Here is an 18099-nt window from a genome sequence, read left to right as displayed (position 1 = left end):
TATAGCAACCCCATCCTTCTAGTGTAGGCCTACCTACTCCTTACAATCCCCGGTATGGCAACCCCATCCTTTGGTTGAACGTACTCCTTGCAATCCCCGGTATGGCAACCCCATCCTTCTAGTGTAGGCCTGCCTACTCCTTGCAGACCCCGGTATAGCAACTCCATCCTTTTACTGTAGGCCTGCCTACTCCTTGCAATCCCTGGTATTGCAACCCCATCATTCTAGTGTAGGCCCACCTACTCCTTGCAATCCCCAGTACAGCAACCACATCCTTCTAGTGTAGGCCTGCCTACTCCTTGTAATCCCCGGTATGGCAACTCCATCCTTTGGTTGAACCTACTCCTTGCAATCCCCGGTATAGCAACCCCATCCTTCTGTTGTACCTATATGTGACAAGAGATGGTAATTAAAAGACAGGATATGCGCTCCTTGCAGCCTTGGGCTAAGCAAGTCTTTAGCATCAAAGAATGAACTAGTAATGGACAAAAAATATAAGGGTGGTAAACCCATTATCTTTAATGTGATTACTGGCTTATCTTGGCAAATATAGTTAGCTGTTTCCTTATAGACTCCATTGGTCGTTTGGTGGTATGCATCGCTGTTTCTCTTTGCGAGAATGGCACGTTGTTAGTCTTTCACAGGTGTGTGCGTTGCTGTGATACAGACTACAGACTTATTCAGAAGTAAATTATGACATCCTTTTGGGTAGCAGTGTGAGAACTAACGTTGCCGATGTCTACAAACTTTGTTTTTTTCTGAAATCAAATTTTTGGACCCAACACAGTTTAATTATCAAAGGTTTCCAAATTTTTTTTTTCTTCATAGGAGCCCAGAGATGGGAAAATTCTCTTGGTTCGCAATATTACATGTAAGAAAATGAGACTTTAAAGAAATTGGACCAGTAGTTTACGCACAGCCACCCAAAGGAACATAGCCATTTACTTCTGAAAACGCCAAGAGCCAGTTCGGATCTTTATGATACCTGATTGGTATTGTGGTGTGTTATTAGTCCCGAGGTGATGATACATTGTAGATGGTAATGATAATTGATTGACAACGCTGATTGATTAAGCGAAAGCCACAAAAAAACTGAACCATTTGTCACAAAAGAGCTGACTTGTGGCAGATTGGTAACAATCGATTCGTGCCACCTAGGCAAGGATTCAACAGTTTTCTGTGATCTGATCACTGCGACAAACTATGGTCGGCCCCGGTGGATATTTGATAATTCGAATCACTTGCTAGGATGGTCGGTGGGAAATATCATTAAAAGACGCCAACTGAAAGAGCCTGGTACTCATGATTACCAAATAATCGCGGGGGCCCTGTGTTGTTTTCCTGCTGCAGTGACTGCAGTGGGGAAATACCAAAGTGGAATCAGGCCTTTAGTGTAATTTGCTCAATTATTGACCAGAATTGATCTGGTCAGAGCCGCCTTCGAATGTCATTTAATGTTTTTGTTTTCTTCTAGTGTAAGCTACCATAGTGGAATCAGGCCTTTAGTGTGATTTGCTCAATTATTGACCAGAATTGATCTGGTCAGAGCCACCTTCGAATATTTAATCCTTTTTTGTTTTCTTCTAGTGTAAGCGTATGATGGCTGAACGTGATGTATTGCAATCGGAGGTGAGCAACAAGGACGCCCTTCAGATGGAACGTGACGAACTGCAGAAGACACTGCTTGCAACCAAGGAGGACTTGTTTAATGAGCAGAAGAAATATAGGAATCGATTGGATGCTACAGAGGAGGTCAGTTTGGCCAAATACTAGTTCATGTGGTCACCATCAGGTGGAAGCACCATGAGGTGGAAGCCAAACAGGCTTGTTGTAGAAAAAACAGCCACTTTTCTCAGTAATATTATCGCCTTTTCTGGTAACTAGTGCCAGATCAATGGAACCCCTCATCAATCACTACCTTTGTACAAACTATAACTATTTGTGTTACTTTACCTTTACTTGCATCCCTTTCTTTCCATTCAAAGTATGTTACCTTATCTTGATTTAACTTGTTCTTTGTATACCATTGTAACCAGGGCTATTAATGCTTTCAGCCTAAGCCCTGGCAATTGTCTCAATATGTAATTTTGTTTATTTGGATTTAATAAATAATAAATAATAATAATAAAAAGGTGGAAGCACTTTGTAGTTTTAGGAAATATGTGCGGTGCAAATAAAACCAGGGAATTTTATGTGGTAAATTGTTCCTGAAAATTGAATTTTTGGATTTCAAGCAAAATATTTCCTTGAATTTGAATGGGTAGATTTGTCATATGATAAACCTGCAGTTCAATGAGTTTTGGCACCGATTGTTCTGAGGGATTAGCTCCAACATTATAACAAATTTCACCTACAAATCCCAATTTTATTGTGGCATTTGCATGTGGTGATGTTAATTGGCTGTTGCATATCCTACATTTGTACATGTCAGAAGGTTACAGGCATCCGAGCATATAAGGACTTAGTGCATGATTTTGTTCTTATCGTAATGCTTTTGGGATACCCTGTATAAAAAGCTTATCTGTGATAGAAGTCTTAACCTTTTGTACCGCTTCAGAAAAACTTGATTCCTTGTCAATGCCCTTTGAAAGAATCAGTACTATTTCTGTGACCAATCCTCTGCAACACTTGTTGTTAGCTATGATCGCATTACTGTTTTTGCGAAGATTATCATCGAGCATTTCTGTGATTATCTCTCTTTTCTTCATTGACAGAAACTGGATACGGCGATGAAAAGACTCGAAGAAGTGACGACTGAACGTGGCGAATTATCACAAAAGCTGAGCAGTCTCGAGCAAAAATACGCAAAAGACATGCGCGAAAAAGAGAACACGATACAGGTGAATTGATATTCTCTGCTCGAGTTCTTTCCAAAGAAGCTCATTTGCCATCGCTAGTGTGACTGATTTTCTGTTTTTACTCTGGATCAGATGACACCTTTGTTTGTTTCCAGCCTCCAATATGAAGAGGGGGGGGGGGCTATTATTGGTACTGATGTCCCATTATTAAAAAGGCTACTTCGCTGCAAATAATGAGGGGCTGTGTATATGTTTTGCACCGAATGTGACAAGCGAAATATCACATAATTCAAAATTCTTTGATATTTTGCCAGATATTGGCAAGGACTATATTAAAAACCGTTTCAAACTGTTTTTAGTATAAGTCCTCTTAAATCCTCTCAGCTATTGGAGTTGAAGGTGTGTGGCTTTTATTCAGTGGAGTTATATACCACGGAGTGGAATGTCATTTAATCTAGCGCTATTTGCTTATGTTGTTTTGGTCGACACACTTTCATATATACATATCATCAGTGTTCGAATTTGCTAGTTTCATATTTGACTTCTTTGTGTGAGTATGTTCTAATGTCAACAAAAAGGCTGTTTTCGATATAATTCCAATCGAAAGTTAGGCCAAATCATCTTTGAATTGGCTAGTCAATTCTATGTGAGCGCAATGGCAAAAAAACTGACTAATACAGGTACCAACATATGATGGCAGCACAGTGTAGAGAAGCTTAATTTTAGCTTCATTGCACCTATTCTGCGATATTGGTATTTGAGAATCGCGGGTGTCTCAATGGTGACGAACACTCCTGAGTGGGCAGTATGTGAAAAGCAAATCCTATAAAAATGAAAACCACCTGAAAGTGTTAATATGTACCTTTATCGTTTATCGGTAGAATTTTCCTTTCGTCATTTTGATATAGTTTTTTTTTCTTCTGCGACATGCGCTATAATGTAAACAACACACCCTTCTCTTGTTGCGTGATTAGCTGAGGATAATGCAATTGGTGAATTTGAATGCTGCCACCTCTAAACAGTACTTGGAATCAAAAACTGTGAAGAGAATAGTATGGAGACCATGTAACACTTGGATAATAGGATGTTGCAGTCGCCCAATCTAGGGAATTCACTTGTAGTGCATTGTGAGTCGTTCACAGACCCAGACATTCCTTGTTACCTTGGGCAAGTCACTTTAGTTATTGATGCATCCTTTGAATGAAACATAAAAGGGAAATTCCGTGTGTCTTGTGCCTTTAAGCAAACTCTCTGGTCCCCATCTAGGTGATTAAAGGTTTCATTGCAATGGCTTAATTCTCCTACCTGCTGAAGAAGGACTCGAGGGACAGTCACCCCATTGGTGCCTAACCATAGTGGCATGTAACAATGCTCATAGTATGTAAACCTTGTCTTTTCTCTTGCTTCAGGAAAACCATGACGATTATGAGCTTCTGAGAGGCAAGTTACAGAACGAGTTGCAGGATCTTCACCAGCAGACGATAGAGGAGACAAGTCAGTTAAGACAGGAACTCGAGGAAGCAAGCAACAAGGTGGTCGTCTTGAAACAAGAGGTTGAACACAAGGATGAACTTAATCTGCAATTAACGTGAGTTTGGAAAATCTTCACCCAGTTGCCTTATCGGTGTCATTGTTGTTTATTGACAAGTGGCATACTAACCGCTCTTTTTGTTTACCGTTTATAATTGTTGGCTTCCCAACTGTGAAAAGGTCACTAGCCGCGCGTACACCACCTGAAAATGGACCACCAATCTTGGTTCGCGAACCAATGCCGCACCATCGAAAATCCACCAAGCGCGTACACCAGCGCTGCAGCTAGTTATAAAATCCGGCAACAGATGGCGCGCAAACAATAAATTGCATGCGCAGAAAGTGCCATTTCGAAAGCGCCGCCTGTTGCCGAACCATCTAACTAGCTAATTGCCGATCCATTAGCGCGTACACCACGACAAAGCTGAGCTTTTAACAAGCCGGGCGAATATGGACCATCAAGCTTGATGGGACAAATTCGCCCGGCAATTTGTATCGGCAATGGATTGCCGAACCAATTTGTCGCTGCAATGTGGTGGTGTACGTGCAATTGGTCCACCAATATGTCGTGGTGTACGCGCAACTACTGTGATTGCTAAATGTCGTGCCTTCATACTGTCATGTTGTACATCATCTGGTATTTCAATGATTTCAAAATAGTCTTTCTCACAGATAATATCTCAGTGTGTTGTTTCAAAACTCTGTTACAGTTTGGAAGACGTTTTGTTAACCACAAAGATCATACGGTAGGGGGAACACTTCAACAACTACCGGCGGGGTAATGGGACTCTAAATCATTCATTTCATGATAATAAATTGGTCTAAACCCTTTCACAGACGCATATTCTCCAAGAAATACCTTTACCGCTGTCAGTTCACTTAGATCCCTCAACAGGGCCATGCTGGGAAGGGTTTTGGGAGGTTCATAAAAAGATATTTCGGGGAAGTGTAACCAAAAAAGAATAGTGGTGTTGGTGAGAGATTCAAAACTTGGGGGAGTTAGATTTGTGTGTGTTAGGAAGAAATGCGAAATTTAAGTTATTCAGAGGTTATAAACACGTGACTGTATGGGCTATAAAGCAGTAACGGCAAAAACTCCTTGTTCAAAATTGAAAAAATTCATGATTTTATTATTACAGTTCTTGATGTGGCCCTGTTATAACCTATTGTTCTTTATGATGTCTGGGGTCAAGTCATCAGAACTTCTCTAACAGTCATCAGAATCATGCATATACAATTGTTACCAACATCGACACCTAAATTGTCGTATTGCACTTCTAAATTATTCCTCATATTTGAACTTAATACTTCATTTCGTCTATGCTAGTACCCTTTCAAGTTCAAGTTTTTCATTATTACTGTTTAACCCTTTCGCTGCGCTGCTCAAAATTATTTCAATATTGATTCCTTGCAATTGCTGCCCCCAAAAAACTGTAAAAGCCAATTTTAACATTGGTAAATTTGAGGCCAATATACAGCCTGAAGGAGAAGAGATAGAGCTTTGGACAATTGGAAAAGGTTGTTGGGAAATTTTTTTTTGGTCGCAAAAAAGCGTACATCCGCAGCGAAAGGGTTAACAACATTTGGCCCTTTTTTGGGTAGGCCAAATTACTCCCTCATTTGCCCTTCAGTAAAGGGTATTTTCTAAGGTATTTGAGGTATATTTTTCTCCGGTAATTTTTTTCTCAGTTTGGATTAGCCAGATCCTCAGGAAACTGGCATAACTATACTTCTAGTTCAATACTTTGCTTGAATATTCCATATCTGTTAAAGGATGCTATCACTCTTTCCTACCAATCTGGCTTGCGAAAATTGATCAGTCAATATCGTTTTTACTCTACGACTCAACGAGTCGAAATTGTTCACTTTTTGTGCGAGCCAATCAATAGTCCTGCCATCTAGGGTCATTCAATAAAACTACAATGAGTAATCAGTGTTTATGTAGGCCTATCGTTCATTAGCCAAGTCAATATTAATGCTAGCAGACCATATACCAACTGCATGCCAATAAGCAACTAACAAAGCCATTTTCTTATAAGCTTACCCCAAAAGAAATTTTTTCTCTCGATTAAATACCCCAAATAAATATTAACAAGCATGGTCAGGAAAGGTTTTATTGGAATTTTATGTTCAGGTAATGATATTCAGGACAATCATGTGTGATTTTCACTCCATCATGAGGCCAATGTATGTGATAGTTGGCTTTGCATATTTTACGCACATTAATGCATAATTAGTTTTCGATTTTGAATTTAATTGTGAATGGTAAGACATCGTTCTGTTTAGTTTAGGCATGAATTTGCTGCCCTTCATTTCTACCAAGTGCTTATATTTAATTGTCAAATAGTAACTTTCTAGTTGGATCGAGTCATCATCAGTTTGAGAGTATTTGCAAAGGAACAGGTTGCTATGCAAATTAAATCGTAGAAACAGTAGACCGTGGCAAGTCATCAGAAGTGAATTGGGCCGCTGTTCAGAGTTCTGTGTTTTTACTCAGGTCTTGACTCGTGTGGAGTTATGTCATGTTTTTTCAGCTCGAAAAGGTGTTTCCCAGTTCAAGACTAGGGCAAGTCACTGTCAACTAGAGAGGAGTTGTGACTCTTAAAAGTATTCAAGCGGGAACGCATCTTTGCTTGTGCTTGAATCGTTTCCTAAATGTCTCCTTTCAGGAACCAAGTGATTGAGCTTCAGACCGACCTCACTAGAGAAGGAGAACTCAGAGACAAAGAAAGTGACGGCTACAGAAAGGAAATGTCTTCGCTATTGGCTGAAAAGGTACGGTAGCTGTTAAAGGGATTCTTTCCCACTTAGGAATGATTTCAAAATTGCTTGATGCCATGAAAGATGACTCTTCTATCCTTCCCCAAATGAAGAAAAAAGATTGATGTCTATAACTTCAACATTTTGTTTGGATTACAATGGGGTATGTTACCAGAAGTTTGAAAAAAAAGACAGATTTGTAGAGACAACCCCTTTCTTGCTCTCTTTTAGGAGCATGCTCTCACTCAACTCAGGGACCAGTTATACAATGAGAAGCAAGAAGCCCTAGATGAACTCCAGGCTCAGTTTGATGCAGAAAGAAGAGACTTCATGCAGCGATCGGAAAGCCGCTTGGCAGAACAGTTAGCTCAACACCACCATGAACTTATTGTGAGTACTGGTTTATTTCACTGGTGTAGTCCTTTACTGGCCATATACTGGTGCAGTCCTTTACTGGTCATATACTGGCACAGTCCTTAACTGGCCATATACTGTTGCTGTCCTTTACTGGTCATATACTGGTGCAGTCCTTAACTGGCCATTTACTGTTGCAGTCCTTTGCTGGCCATATACTGGCACAGTCCTTTACTGGCCATTCTGGTACAGACCTTTACTGGCCATACTTGTGCAGTACTTTACTGGTCATACTGGTGCAGTACTTTACTGCCCATATACTGGTGTAATCCTTCACTGGCCTTTATTACTGGTGCACTCCACTGGTGAAGACTTTCACTGACATTACTGGTGCAATCCCTTAGTGGCCATATACTGGTGCAGTCCTTTACTGGCCATTTACTGGTGAAGACTTTCACTGACCTTACTGGTGCAATCCCTTAGTGGCCATATACTGGTGCAATCCTTTAATGGCCATTTACTGGTGCTGTCCTTAACTGGCCATATAATGGTGCAATCCTTCACTGGCAATATACTGGCAGAGTCCTTTACTTGCCATATACTGGTGCGGTCCTGACCACATACTGGTGCACAGTGACATTTTCATATAATAGGAGGCTCTCAAGCCAATTTTCACACCGTTTCTATAGCGTGACATGTTTGATAAATAGGATTCTTTATTTGATTATTTGAGTGCCATAAAAGACGGGTTCAAGCGGGTTTTCAGCCTTTTACTTGCAAAATAAATGCAAACACCTGAATCAATAATTTATGACTTGATCATGTTTATGACTTTAGGAATGAAATTAAAACAGAAAGGCTTTCCTTATACCAGTTTATTGCATCGTTGAACATAAATTTTGGTATTGGTGACTTTAGGATATCAATAGCTCAATAAAAATCCATGTGTCTGTGTGCAATAACCTGATTCAAATTACTATCATCATTTTGTGCTCTAATTTGCAGATTTAGGAAATGGGGTGGGGGTGCAGTTCATTATTCCATTGTAACCTTGGGCCATGTTTCTCATTAGTACAATCAGATTTGACAGAAGGCCGATTAAGGCTTCCCAGAACCACTCAACCAAAGCAAGAATGAAATACCAAGCGTTAAGTGTCTTGTATTATCATGCATACTTTAGTAGACACAGATACTATAGTAAACTAGATCAAGTTGTAAAATTTCTAGTTAGGATATGTGTTATAAATTATCTAGGAATGCCTAAGTGTGGTTCTAACTTGCCTTAGCTGAAATATCTTTGGACAAAATGACTGGTTTGAAGACTTACAAATCTGAATATATGAGGAGAAAGTGTGAAGAAATTGACCCTTATTGGAATTCACCCCTTTATCCGCTGTGGAAACATATTCAGGTACAGTAATCCTTATCTACAGAACCTACCATGGCTCTTAAAATTTTGAATGTGGTTTTATTTATGGAAATACACTCTCCATGTACCGCAGTTATATCAAAGTCGTTTTCTCTCTATCAGTGCTTACTTATGATATTCTTCTAACAAAGCAGTCTAGCTCCCTGCCTCCTCAGTATTGTCCAAATTTGAAAAAATTATTTTGTATCAATGCGTCGTTTTCACAAACCGTCCAATCGACATTTTTTTATTTTTAGTAATTAGCATATTTAAGTTGTTTTTTTTGTTGACTCGCCAAACTTAATTAGTTGTATGTTCTAAATGACTTCATGTACAGGTCTACAAATTTGAGAGAAGAACCATTTACCAATATGATAAGGTTTGGTGGCAAAACCTCAAAAAGTGAACATTTGTTGATTGGTCACTTCTTGAAAACAGCGACGTATATTGTGTCCTCTTTACGTATAAGCCTTCAAATGTACTATTGTACATACATCGATAACCCACTAATCCTCTAAATAAATCTGCTTGGGTCATTGGTGGGTCATTGTCGACAAAAAAGACAACTTGGAACATCTCACCAGTTCGAAATTCAGCCGTGAACTTTGTTAGACTTCTTAGCCAGAAAAAAACATTATTGGTGGATAGACAGAGTATTTTTTCAATGGGATTATATCACAAACTGTGGAATATTACTGCAAGGAGTGTAAGTGAACCTGAAATTTCAATGTCACTTCCCTTAATAGGGTTGTTGCTTATATAATTTTGATAAGGACTGTCAATTTCTACATGAGATTCAGGGTGTTTTTATTTTATAGGCCTTCTCAACTGAACAGTTAATGTCTAAGGCACCTTCTCCATAGAGCTATACCCTATACTACACTATACGCGAACAATAGCTTCACAAAGGGTGCATGACCATGAAACTATTGTTTGCGTATAGTATAGTATAGGGTATAGCTCTATGGAATAGGTGCCTAAAGGAACAATTCATTTGCGTATAATTTATTGGTCACTGCATACTCAGTTGTGTTAATATTTTTCTATGCACAAGAGGCCTTTTTGAAGCACGCACTAGTTTTATTGACAGAGAAGTTTATTTCTATGTATTTAAGTAAAGTAAACAACCAACCCAAAGCTAAACAAGTAGGAAATAAGCAATCATTAAATATAGTTGTTCCTTTCAATGCACTCAGATTAGCTCGCTAATGCTATTTCCACCAACACGAAAAACCAACAAAATATTTTTTGCAGTATACTTAATAGACTATATTTTCTTATACCTTAAATTGTGTAATTATCTCCCCGCGTAAAATGTATATCTTGCCAGTAGTCATTAATTGTGGTCGACAGAAGTCCATTTTCACATTATTAGAATTGCACAGAAACCCTACATCAGAATCACTGTTGACATACCGGTGATCAGCACTCGACCGTGATTTCTGTATCACGGATCTGCTGAACCTTATTCTTTGGATTATTAACTTGGGAGTGCGTTTTCCTTCGTTGCTATGGATGATATCTTGCTTGACCTTGAGGAGGATGAAAATGACCCCTATTATCACTCCCCCTTATTCCCTCTCTGGAAATACATAAAGGTAGGAGGCTGTTTCCTTAAATGGGGATGATAAGCAGATGGTAGGTCCTCAAACTGGTAGTAGTCTCCAGGTGAGATTATGTGCAGTTAGGTTATCGGGTTGTGTTTGAGTTAGCGATAACTATAATCCTCATAGGAGCATGAAAAGTTTCAGTGTCCTGTGAGATGGGGGAGACCCCTATTTGCGATTTCGTGTAACTTAAATCTGGCCCTGCTGGCTCCAGTCTACAGTCTCCCTTGAAGAGTCCTTCGACATTAGGTAAAAACCTTTAAGCAGATTGTGATATTAATAATTCAAGGGTTAATATCTAATTGGTGTTACTTGAGAATGCTCACTTTCCCCCATACACATTCCCAGGCATTTCACAAACCAATCATCCTGTGCATCTCGGCAGGTGATTTTATATTGGTCTTACATTTCCATAAAATTGGCTTGCGTTTCATTCTCGGCTTCAATGATTATCGGTAAAATTCGGCCCAAACTTGTTTATCAATGAAAGGCGTTTTGTATAGCTTATTGAGAAGTGACAGCAGTTGTTCCGGGACAGTTTATGCATGCCCGATTAAACAGTGTCCTCACTTTACTTAATGTACTGATTTTCTTTCTGAATTCGATATTTCTGGTGTCTTTATGTATCTTAGTGTAGAATTTCTTGGCTGAAGAATGTTGTTACGGCTTATTTCCAGACAAGTACAAGATCTGGTGACAGTCTTAGTGAAACAAATTGGCAACATATCTACTTTTGTTTGTCTGCACCAAAATAGACTGTTAAAGGGTAACTCATGTCAAATTTCACCATATAATGTTTTAGCTGTTTTTGACTAATGACTACATCACTTTCTCATAAATCGGTAAGGTTTTCGAATCGAAATGCACATTTTCTAGAAATTGATGGTTAATCCCGTCCGGACGGCTCGCTTCGATGGCATTGAAATTGCGCTACGCCGACGACGTTTTCGTTGATGACGTCACAACATGAACATTTTCGCGGTCGCGGTGGTTTACATTCAGCGATTTTATAATAAATCTAATCAAAAATGGAAAATTTGAGCTTTACATTTGTGATCAACAATCAAAAACGGACGTATTTCCGCAAAGTTGTAAATCACATCATAGTATCACTTTAAGCAATTTGGCTTTGATAGTGGCCGCAAAGAGAATTTCTGCTGGCTATCACTAATTCAAGATCACCTGTAACAGATCAACAAGCAAACCTCAAACTGTAAACCTCTTTGACCTAGGTGGTTTTGCCAGAAAAAATGTTAGCCAAGCAATACTCTGACTTATGCACAGCCATGTAGAATTAGCGGAATGAACGGAATGAGCTGATTCTGGGTTTCAATCACCTGGAAAAGCCAGTATTTGTCGCGATGATCGTCGCCATGCCTGAACTCTGAAGACTAAAGGAGGAACGGTAATACAGTGCTGCGCACGGCTACTGACTGAACTAAACTGTCCCTACAGACCAGTTTTCATGCCCTCATTGCGAGTCATGGCTTAACGACTGTAAAAAGTGATTTTCAAATAATCTGTGTGGCGTATCGAACAAATTAAAACTTAATGAATTCATCAAGTTCCATTTTGTATGAAAATTTATCATATTTTGTACAGAATCCTCTCATTCTGCTATTCTACATGGCCCTTAGGCACCCCTTGTTTTGCCAACATCACTCTTTCAAAGACACTCAAATTAAGACAACTACAGTAGAACCTCTCTATTAAGGACACCCTCAGAACTGAAAAGTGCTGTCCTTAATAGAGAGGTGTCCTGATTAGAGAGGTCAAATTGAATGGAAACACCCAATTTGGGACCAAAACTAGTGTCCTTAGTAGAGAGAGTGTCCTTAGTAGAGAGGTGTCCGCTAAGGGAGGTTCTACTGTACTACAGTTGTCCTAGGATGCTCTTCCTCGAAGTCGGTGTCCAATATTTACCTCCTCAGTTTGTCACACACTTGTCAGAGTTGATGTTGTCAGGTGAAACATTAGCATAGCCTTTCGGTGACTTATGCACACCCAATGCTATGTCAACAAGATATCCTGTGGAAGACACTCAAGTTAAGTCAATTAGACTCATCCAGGGTGTGCTTCCTTGATGTCAATGTCAAATCTTTACTTTCGTTGTTAGAGTACATCTCGACCCACACGCTTGTTGAGAGGTGATGTCGTTAAGCGAAATATTAGCCTAGCCTTTCAGTGACTTGTGTAGGCCCTGTTGTGCTAACAAGATTGAGTGATCCAGGGTGCGCTGCCTAAAAATCTATGCCCGATCTTTGATTGTCATATTTACGGGAATGTATGGGCACAATGGGTTATTTACAATTATAGAAATCCTCTGCCGTTTAACCTATAATACTTTCACTGCAAATCATGCACTGATCCTACGTATGATTCTATCAAAATCTCAATCTCTATGTGCGTTTGGCATATTGGTCTGACGGGACTTTGAAAATAAGGTCAATTTGTTCTTGTATTGGTGATCAGCGGAGGTGATATCACGGACGATAACTTCGACTTTCTGGACATTAGTTCTATTGCATTTGCGAGCAACATGTACAATATGCATAGACCAAAGTCAATTTTCATCCAGAGACCGAATTTGTTTCGTAGCCATGTTGAGCCACTTTGGTCGTATGCTAAGGTAGGATTGGGGACCTTTTTGGGGGAATTGAATGATTGGCTGTCACAATACATCATGGACTTAGCATCTTCATTGCATTATCTTTATGAGCGTTCATGTATCTATTGTTTCTTGGACTTTTTCTTAGCCAGTTTCAAATACTGGAAGATGGGTGTCAGGTAGGAGAGGGGAAAGGGGTACCTGTCCCGACTTTTTTGTTGCTAAACTATTTGGCTGCTGTTGCTCATAAGCTGTGTGTCTTGTCTCATTGCAGGCCCGAGACGAGGAGAATCAGGCCCTGCGAGAACAGATCCGCCAATGTGAGGATGCGGCCAACACTCTCCAAGATAAAGTCAGATACGAGACCAAAGAACAGGTAAATAATGAAAAACACATTGCTTCAAGAAATCTGAGCAAAAACATTTTAATCTCTTGCTCGTGTTTGGTCCTTTCTGTATTGTACTGCTGTCTCAATTTGTGGTTGTGACAAAAACCTGTTGGACACATATCATGTACGTTGACACTGTTTATTGACTTGGACACCTCAGCCAAGAGGACATCCCCTCAATGAAGAAAAACTCTTTGTTTCTCCATCAAAATTCGTCCTTGATAAGGTGAGGGGACACTGAGAAAAGTGGGTGTCTCAGAATAAATTCATGAGCTATTTCAGAGAATGCAGCTGGTCCTTCCATACATATCTATGATGTGTGGGTTCCAAGTCTCAAATGTCAAGTATTGGCTCTGCTATTAGACCAAGGTCAGGATATCACTCAGAAGATATCAAAGGGTGTAGAATAATTTGTTAGACTAACCTTTGTTGCCTGTCCGCTTCCAGTTTAACACCCATTTGGAACAAGAGAAGAAGAACTGGGATGCTGAACGAGATCGTCTGTGGAAGCGGGAGCTGGCCAAGATTGGTGACGAGAGTGCCCGCGCTGTGCAGAAAGCCAACGAAGATGCTGAGAGGGAGCGCGAGATCAGCCAACACTTGGAGAAACAGATAGATCTCATTAAACAGGTAGGATGAAATGTTGATAAGAATGGTTTAGGACTCATGAGTTACTAGTATCAATTTGACTCCAGGGGGTGACTACAGTGGTGTTGAAACTATTTCCATTCGAAGGATTTTTAAATGTGCCGTGATAATGATAACGGAAGCATCTTTCGCTATAACTATCTGACTTAGATAAACCGAGTTGGTCAGTATTTTGCACATCCCTGGTCAGAGATTTAGTTATGCTGGTGACTCATGTTGCTTCTAAAACCTCGTGATCAATCTTCTTAGGCTATAAAGCACCTCACAAACGAGCAAGTTTAGTCGCTGCGACATGCGACAAATGTGGACTGTGGTTAGAATGTGGCCACTGATTGGTTAAATTGCATGTTGTGATGGCAATGTTGCAGGTCACGGATACAAAGATCTTTCATTTGCACGGTGGTTTAGCTAATGCCACCTTGTAGATTGCGGGAAACCGAATTCATCTTGACTTGGTAGAGTTGTTGGTAGAGCCTAAAACAGTTAGAGTAGACCCTAGGTCAACCCTTGCATTGCTTGTGGCCGGAATCAGAGATAACTGAAGAGGCCTTCATAGAATCTGTCTCCCAAAAGACAGCTGTTGACTTCATGGATTGGTCGATTGATTGAGTTAGTCGATTGATTGAGTTAGTCGATTGATTGAGTTAGTCAATTGCTATAGATTTAGTTAGACTCTCGTCTGTCATCCTAGAGTAACACCTCTCTTTTTCCCTCAAAACATTCAGCATTTTGTAAGTAGTCTCTCATACCAGCACAATATCTTTGCATCATTCTGAGCTAAGTGTCCATAGTCAGTATGTTAGAGTTGAAGTCCTGTTCTGAAAATGTTTTAGGCATTTGACTAATTTTTAGTTGAAAAGAGAGGCTTTTAGAGCAGAACAGGACCCAACATTTTTCTTGCATGCCGTTTTCTCTTGCATTTCACTCAGTGACATTATATTCACCATTTTGTTTTCTCTCACTCAGTATAGTCGTCTCTGTCCCTCGGGAAAATGCACTTCTTCTGAATTTCAGACAATTTACACAAAGATATACAAAGACTTAATCACTTGTGACGAACCATTCTACAGCTAGTGGATTATCAATTTATATTGAGACTGGATTAAACCTAGGTCCCTGTGGCACCGAGTTCTTTATGTTGACAAACTTTGAAGTGCTGAGCACCTTACGGTTGATGACACCCACTGAAAACTTGATAATTCTTGAAATAATTTCCCTCCTAAACCAATTATGGTGATATGTGATTAAGTTCTGTTGGGCTTACCAGGGGACGATATTTTTCAACTTAGTTCTTTCGTACAGATGTGTCAGAAAGTAATTCCCCATGTAATGCACAGTGTTAAAGGGAGACTATAGGTACGATGTCAGATTGAGTTACACTAAATCACTGATAGGGGTCACTCTCATCTCACAGTACATCGAAAGAATCCAGGTTTGTACCCTGAATCAAACATGTCCAAGTCCCCTATTATATGCTGAAGACCACCAATTTGATCATTTTGCTCCTGCCTATAGCCACCTTTAACAGTATTTGCATAGTTTGAGGATGGTGTGTCTCAGGATAATGCTGGCATGGCACTTATGATATTCACTGGGTTCCTCCATCAAGGTGATTCTGGGATCATAGAGAAAGTGTTCAAAAAAACTATGTAAACTGTATGTGCACATTTTTCGGATACAAATCTTTAGAGACCACTATAGAATTCTGTTGATATGATAAGCTCTGGCCCAGCAGCATCTAAGCACACTCCTTCAAGAAATGGCTTTGGTTGAAAATGTCTTAGTTTACTGAGATGTGTGTGCTCGGTGAAGGTTATGAAGCTTGTGTTGGTAGTTTCTGAGTTTGCTTTTTCTGTCTTGATAAAAAGTAGTAGTTATGCTGTTTTCAGCTTGCCTCGTTTAAAAAATGTATTTCAGTTTCAGTTTTATTAATCATTGAATCCTTATGATACCCTGTTTGTTTTTTGGGATGTCAAACACCCTCAATTGATTAAGAAGAACTAACTATTTCTCTTCGTATTTTCTTGGCCACCTGTCTCCTAAGCCAGTTAGACTAAATGGCCTTACACTGGTCGTTGTGAATTGATAGTCAGATTTGTAACATGAATTATGCATCAGCCAGCCGTTACCGTCCGTCTCAATCATTCATATGCACTTCCTGAGTCTGTTATGTCTCATGTTGTTCAAGGTAACGGCCAATAATGACGTTAGATTGCGCGGAAGTGAAACACTTTGAGGGACACTGGGGACATTCTGCTGACGATTTGCTAGTTCGATATGAATGGAAGGGCACTAACCCTTGAAAAGAAAAAGTATTTTCTTCATCTCCGTCAATGTTATCATTGCTTTATTGCACATTACTCTGCTGTTTGTTGCCAATCTATGTCAAGGAAACTCTGTCCGCTGAAGATTTGAGTGCACTTCTCAATCATGCTTATAGGGTTTTCACTGAAGATTGATCAAGACTAGTCATTATGAGTTCTTGATATAAGCAGAGACAATACATACAAAAATACAAAAATTCTGATATAACTGAGTCTATAAGTAAGCAAGGTGGGTGAAATAAAGCAGACCAAGTTTTTGGCCGATGTCTGGTGATATGTAGAGGTCTTTTCAACTGAAGTCTACAGGAAAGTCCTGCTATACAAGAAGTCTCCTCCCAAAGAATTATCACCATCTATGCTTTTATATATGTCTATTTATGACTTTTTCAATAGTTTCTGTGATAGTCTTTCAAAGTGCAATTGGACTAATCATAATGCTATGTACCCAATGAAGGGTAACGGATCAAAGGGGAGTCATGTAGATGATTGATTTGGATAACCAACAGCTGACCTTTAGGAACGTACCTATCATTAATACTAAATGGGGGAACTTTATATTGAATTTCTTTATGAAGGTTTGAATAATTGCGACTTTTGCTTTCAATGTACAGGACATTGGCAGAAATAAACATACAGACTATTGCATTTTCGATATTTGGATTTTACAACTTTACATTTTTTCACTTTTTCTGGACGATGTGTGTTTACTGCAATTGTTGGGTCTTTCTTGAATTTGGAAAGAAACAGGACTTTAAGTCACAAAAACAGATATCCATACCCTGTTCAAGTGGTCTTATATGTAATAGTGGCATACCATATATCTCTGGGGATTGAATAAGTGATTCTTCCTTAGAAGATGGGACTTAATTTGAAAGAACTTCAACTTACTTAAAGTATGTGATATTGCTGTAGGCATTGCTAACAGTGACACCAATCCAAAATTTTGACATTTTTCGGATTCTTCCCTTACATGACCTTATTTTCAAACAATTGGTGGACTAAAGTGATTTCAAAACGTGAAATGCACAAAGCCATACCAGTGCAAGAGATTTGAACCGTAGTTTGCTTTTCTACTAGTTCAAGGCCAGTGATGCTTGCCTTAGAAGATCTTCACATGGAGATGAACTCTGATTCTCTTGAGTCGTGAATTTTCACACCGAAGAAGACAGAGGTCTTGACCATGGATATTAACGGACCTCTCTATGGCATGTTCTTCGTAAGTCTGTCTTTTGTGAAAATCTAGGAAATTCTCTTTATTTGAGGACTTGAACAACATCAAGTTACCTATCATCTGATTTAGTTGATAGGCAAACCAATTTAGTCGATATGATATTCAGGTGAGGCCAACAAGATTCATTGGGCAATCAAGTCGATGGTTTAATGATCATGAAACAGAATTAAGCAAATCACTCTGTGCAAATGAGCAATTAGCTTTTATTGGTACAATTGCTTATCTTTGAAGTGGCTGTGGACGTCACCTGGACTTCCTCAGAATCAGACGTTATTTGGTTCTTTTAATGATGTCATAGAATTATGAATCCATCGTGATTTCTTAAGATTAATGGTGGTTATCAAATCTCTATTGATTATGAATTTCCTTTTGCTGTCAGATTAACTTGAGTCATGATTCTGAAAGTGTCTTTGCTGAACGATGCGCACTTGTCTTTGTATTCT

General features: G+C 39.4%; 1 protein-coding gene across 1 annotated transcript in view; it reads left to right on the top strand.

Moving 5' to 3' along the window:
- LOC135499535 (repetitive organellar protein-like) overlaps nt 1-18099 on the top strand; it is a 166692-nt gene that overhangs the window by 136351 nt on the left and 12242 nt on the right. The window contains exons 22-28 of the mRNA XM_064790351.1: nt 1588-1752; nt 2715-2840; nt 4208-4386; nt 6998-7103; nt 7320-7478; nt 13340-13441; nt 13901-14083. Coding sequence (XP_064646421.1) covers nt 1588-1752; nt 2715-2840; nt 4208-4386; nt 6998-7103; nt 7320-7478; nt 13340-13441; nt 13901-14083 — 1020 coding nt within the window. The remainder of the gene's footprint in view (nt 1-1587; nt 1753-2714; nt 2841-4207; nt 4387-6997; nt 7104-7319; nt 7479-13339; nt 13442-13900; nt 14084-18099) is intronic.

The sequence above is a fragment of the Lineus longissimus genome, chromosome 2 (genome assembly GCF_910592395.1).
Source record: "Lineus longissimus chromosome 2, tnLinLong1.2, whole genome shotgun sequence".
NCBI classification, from domain to species: Eukaryota; Metazoa; Nemertea; class Pilidiophora; order Heteronemertea; family Lineidae; genus Lineus; species Lineus longissimus.
This window is presented reverse-complemented; position numbering and strand designations above follow the sequence as displayed.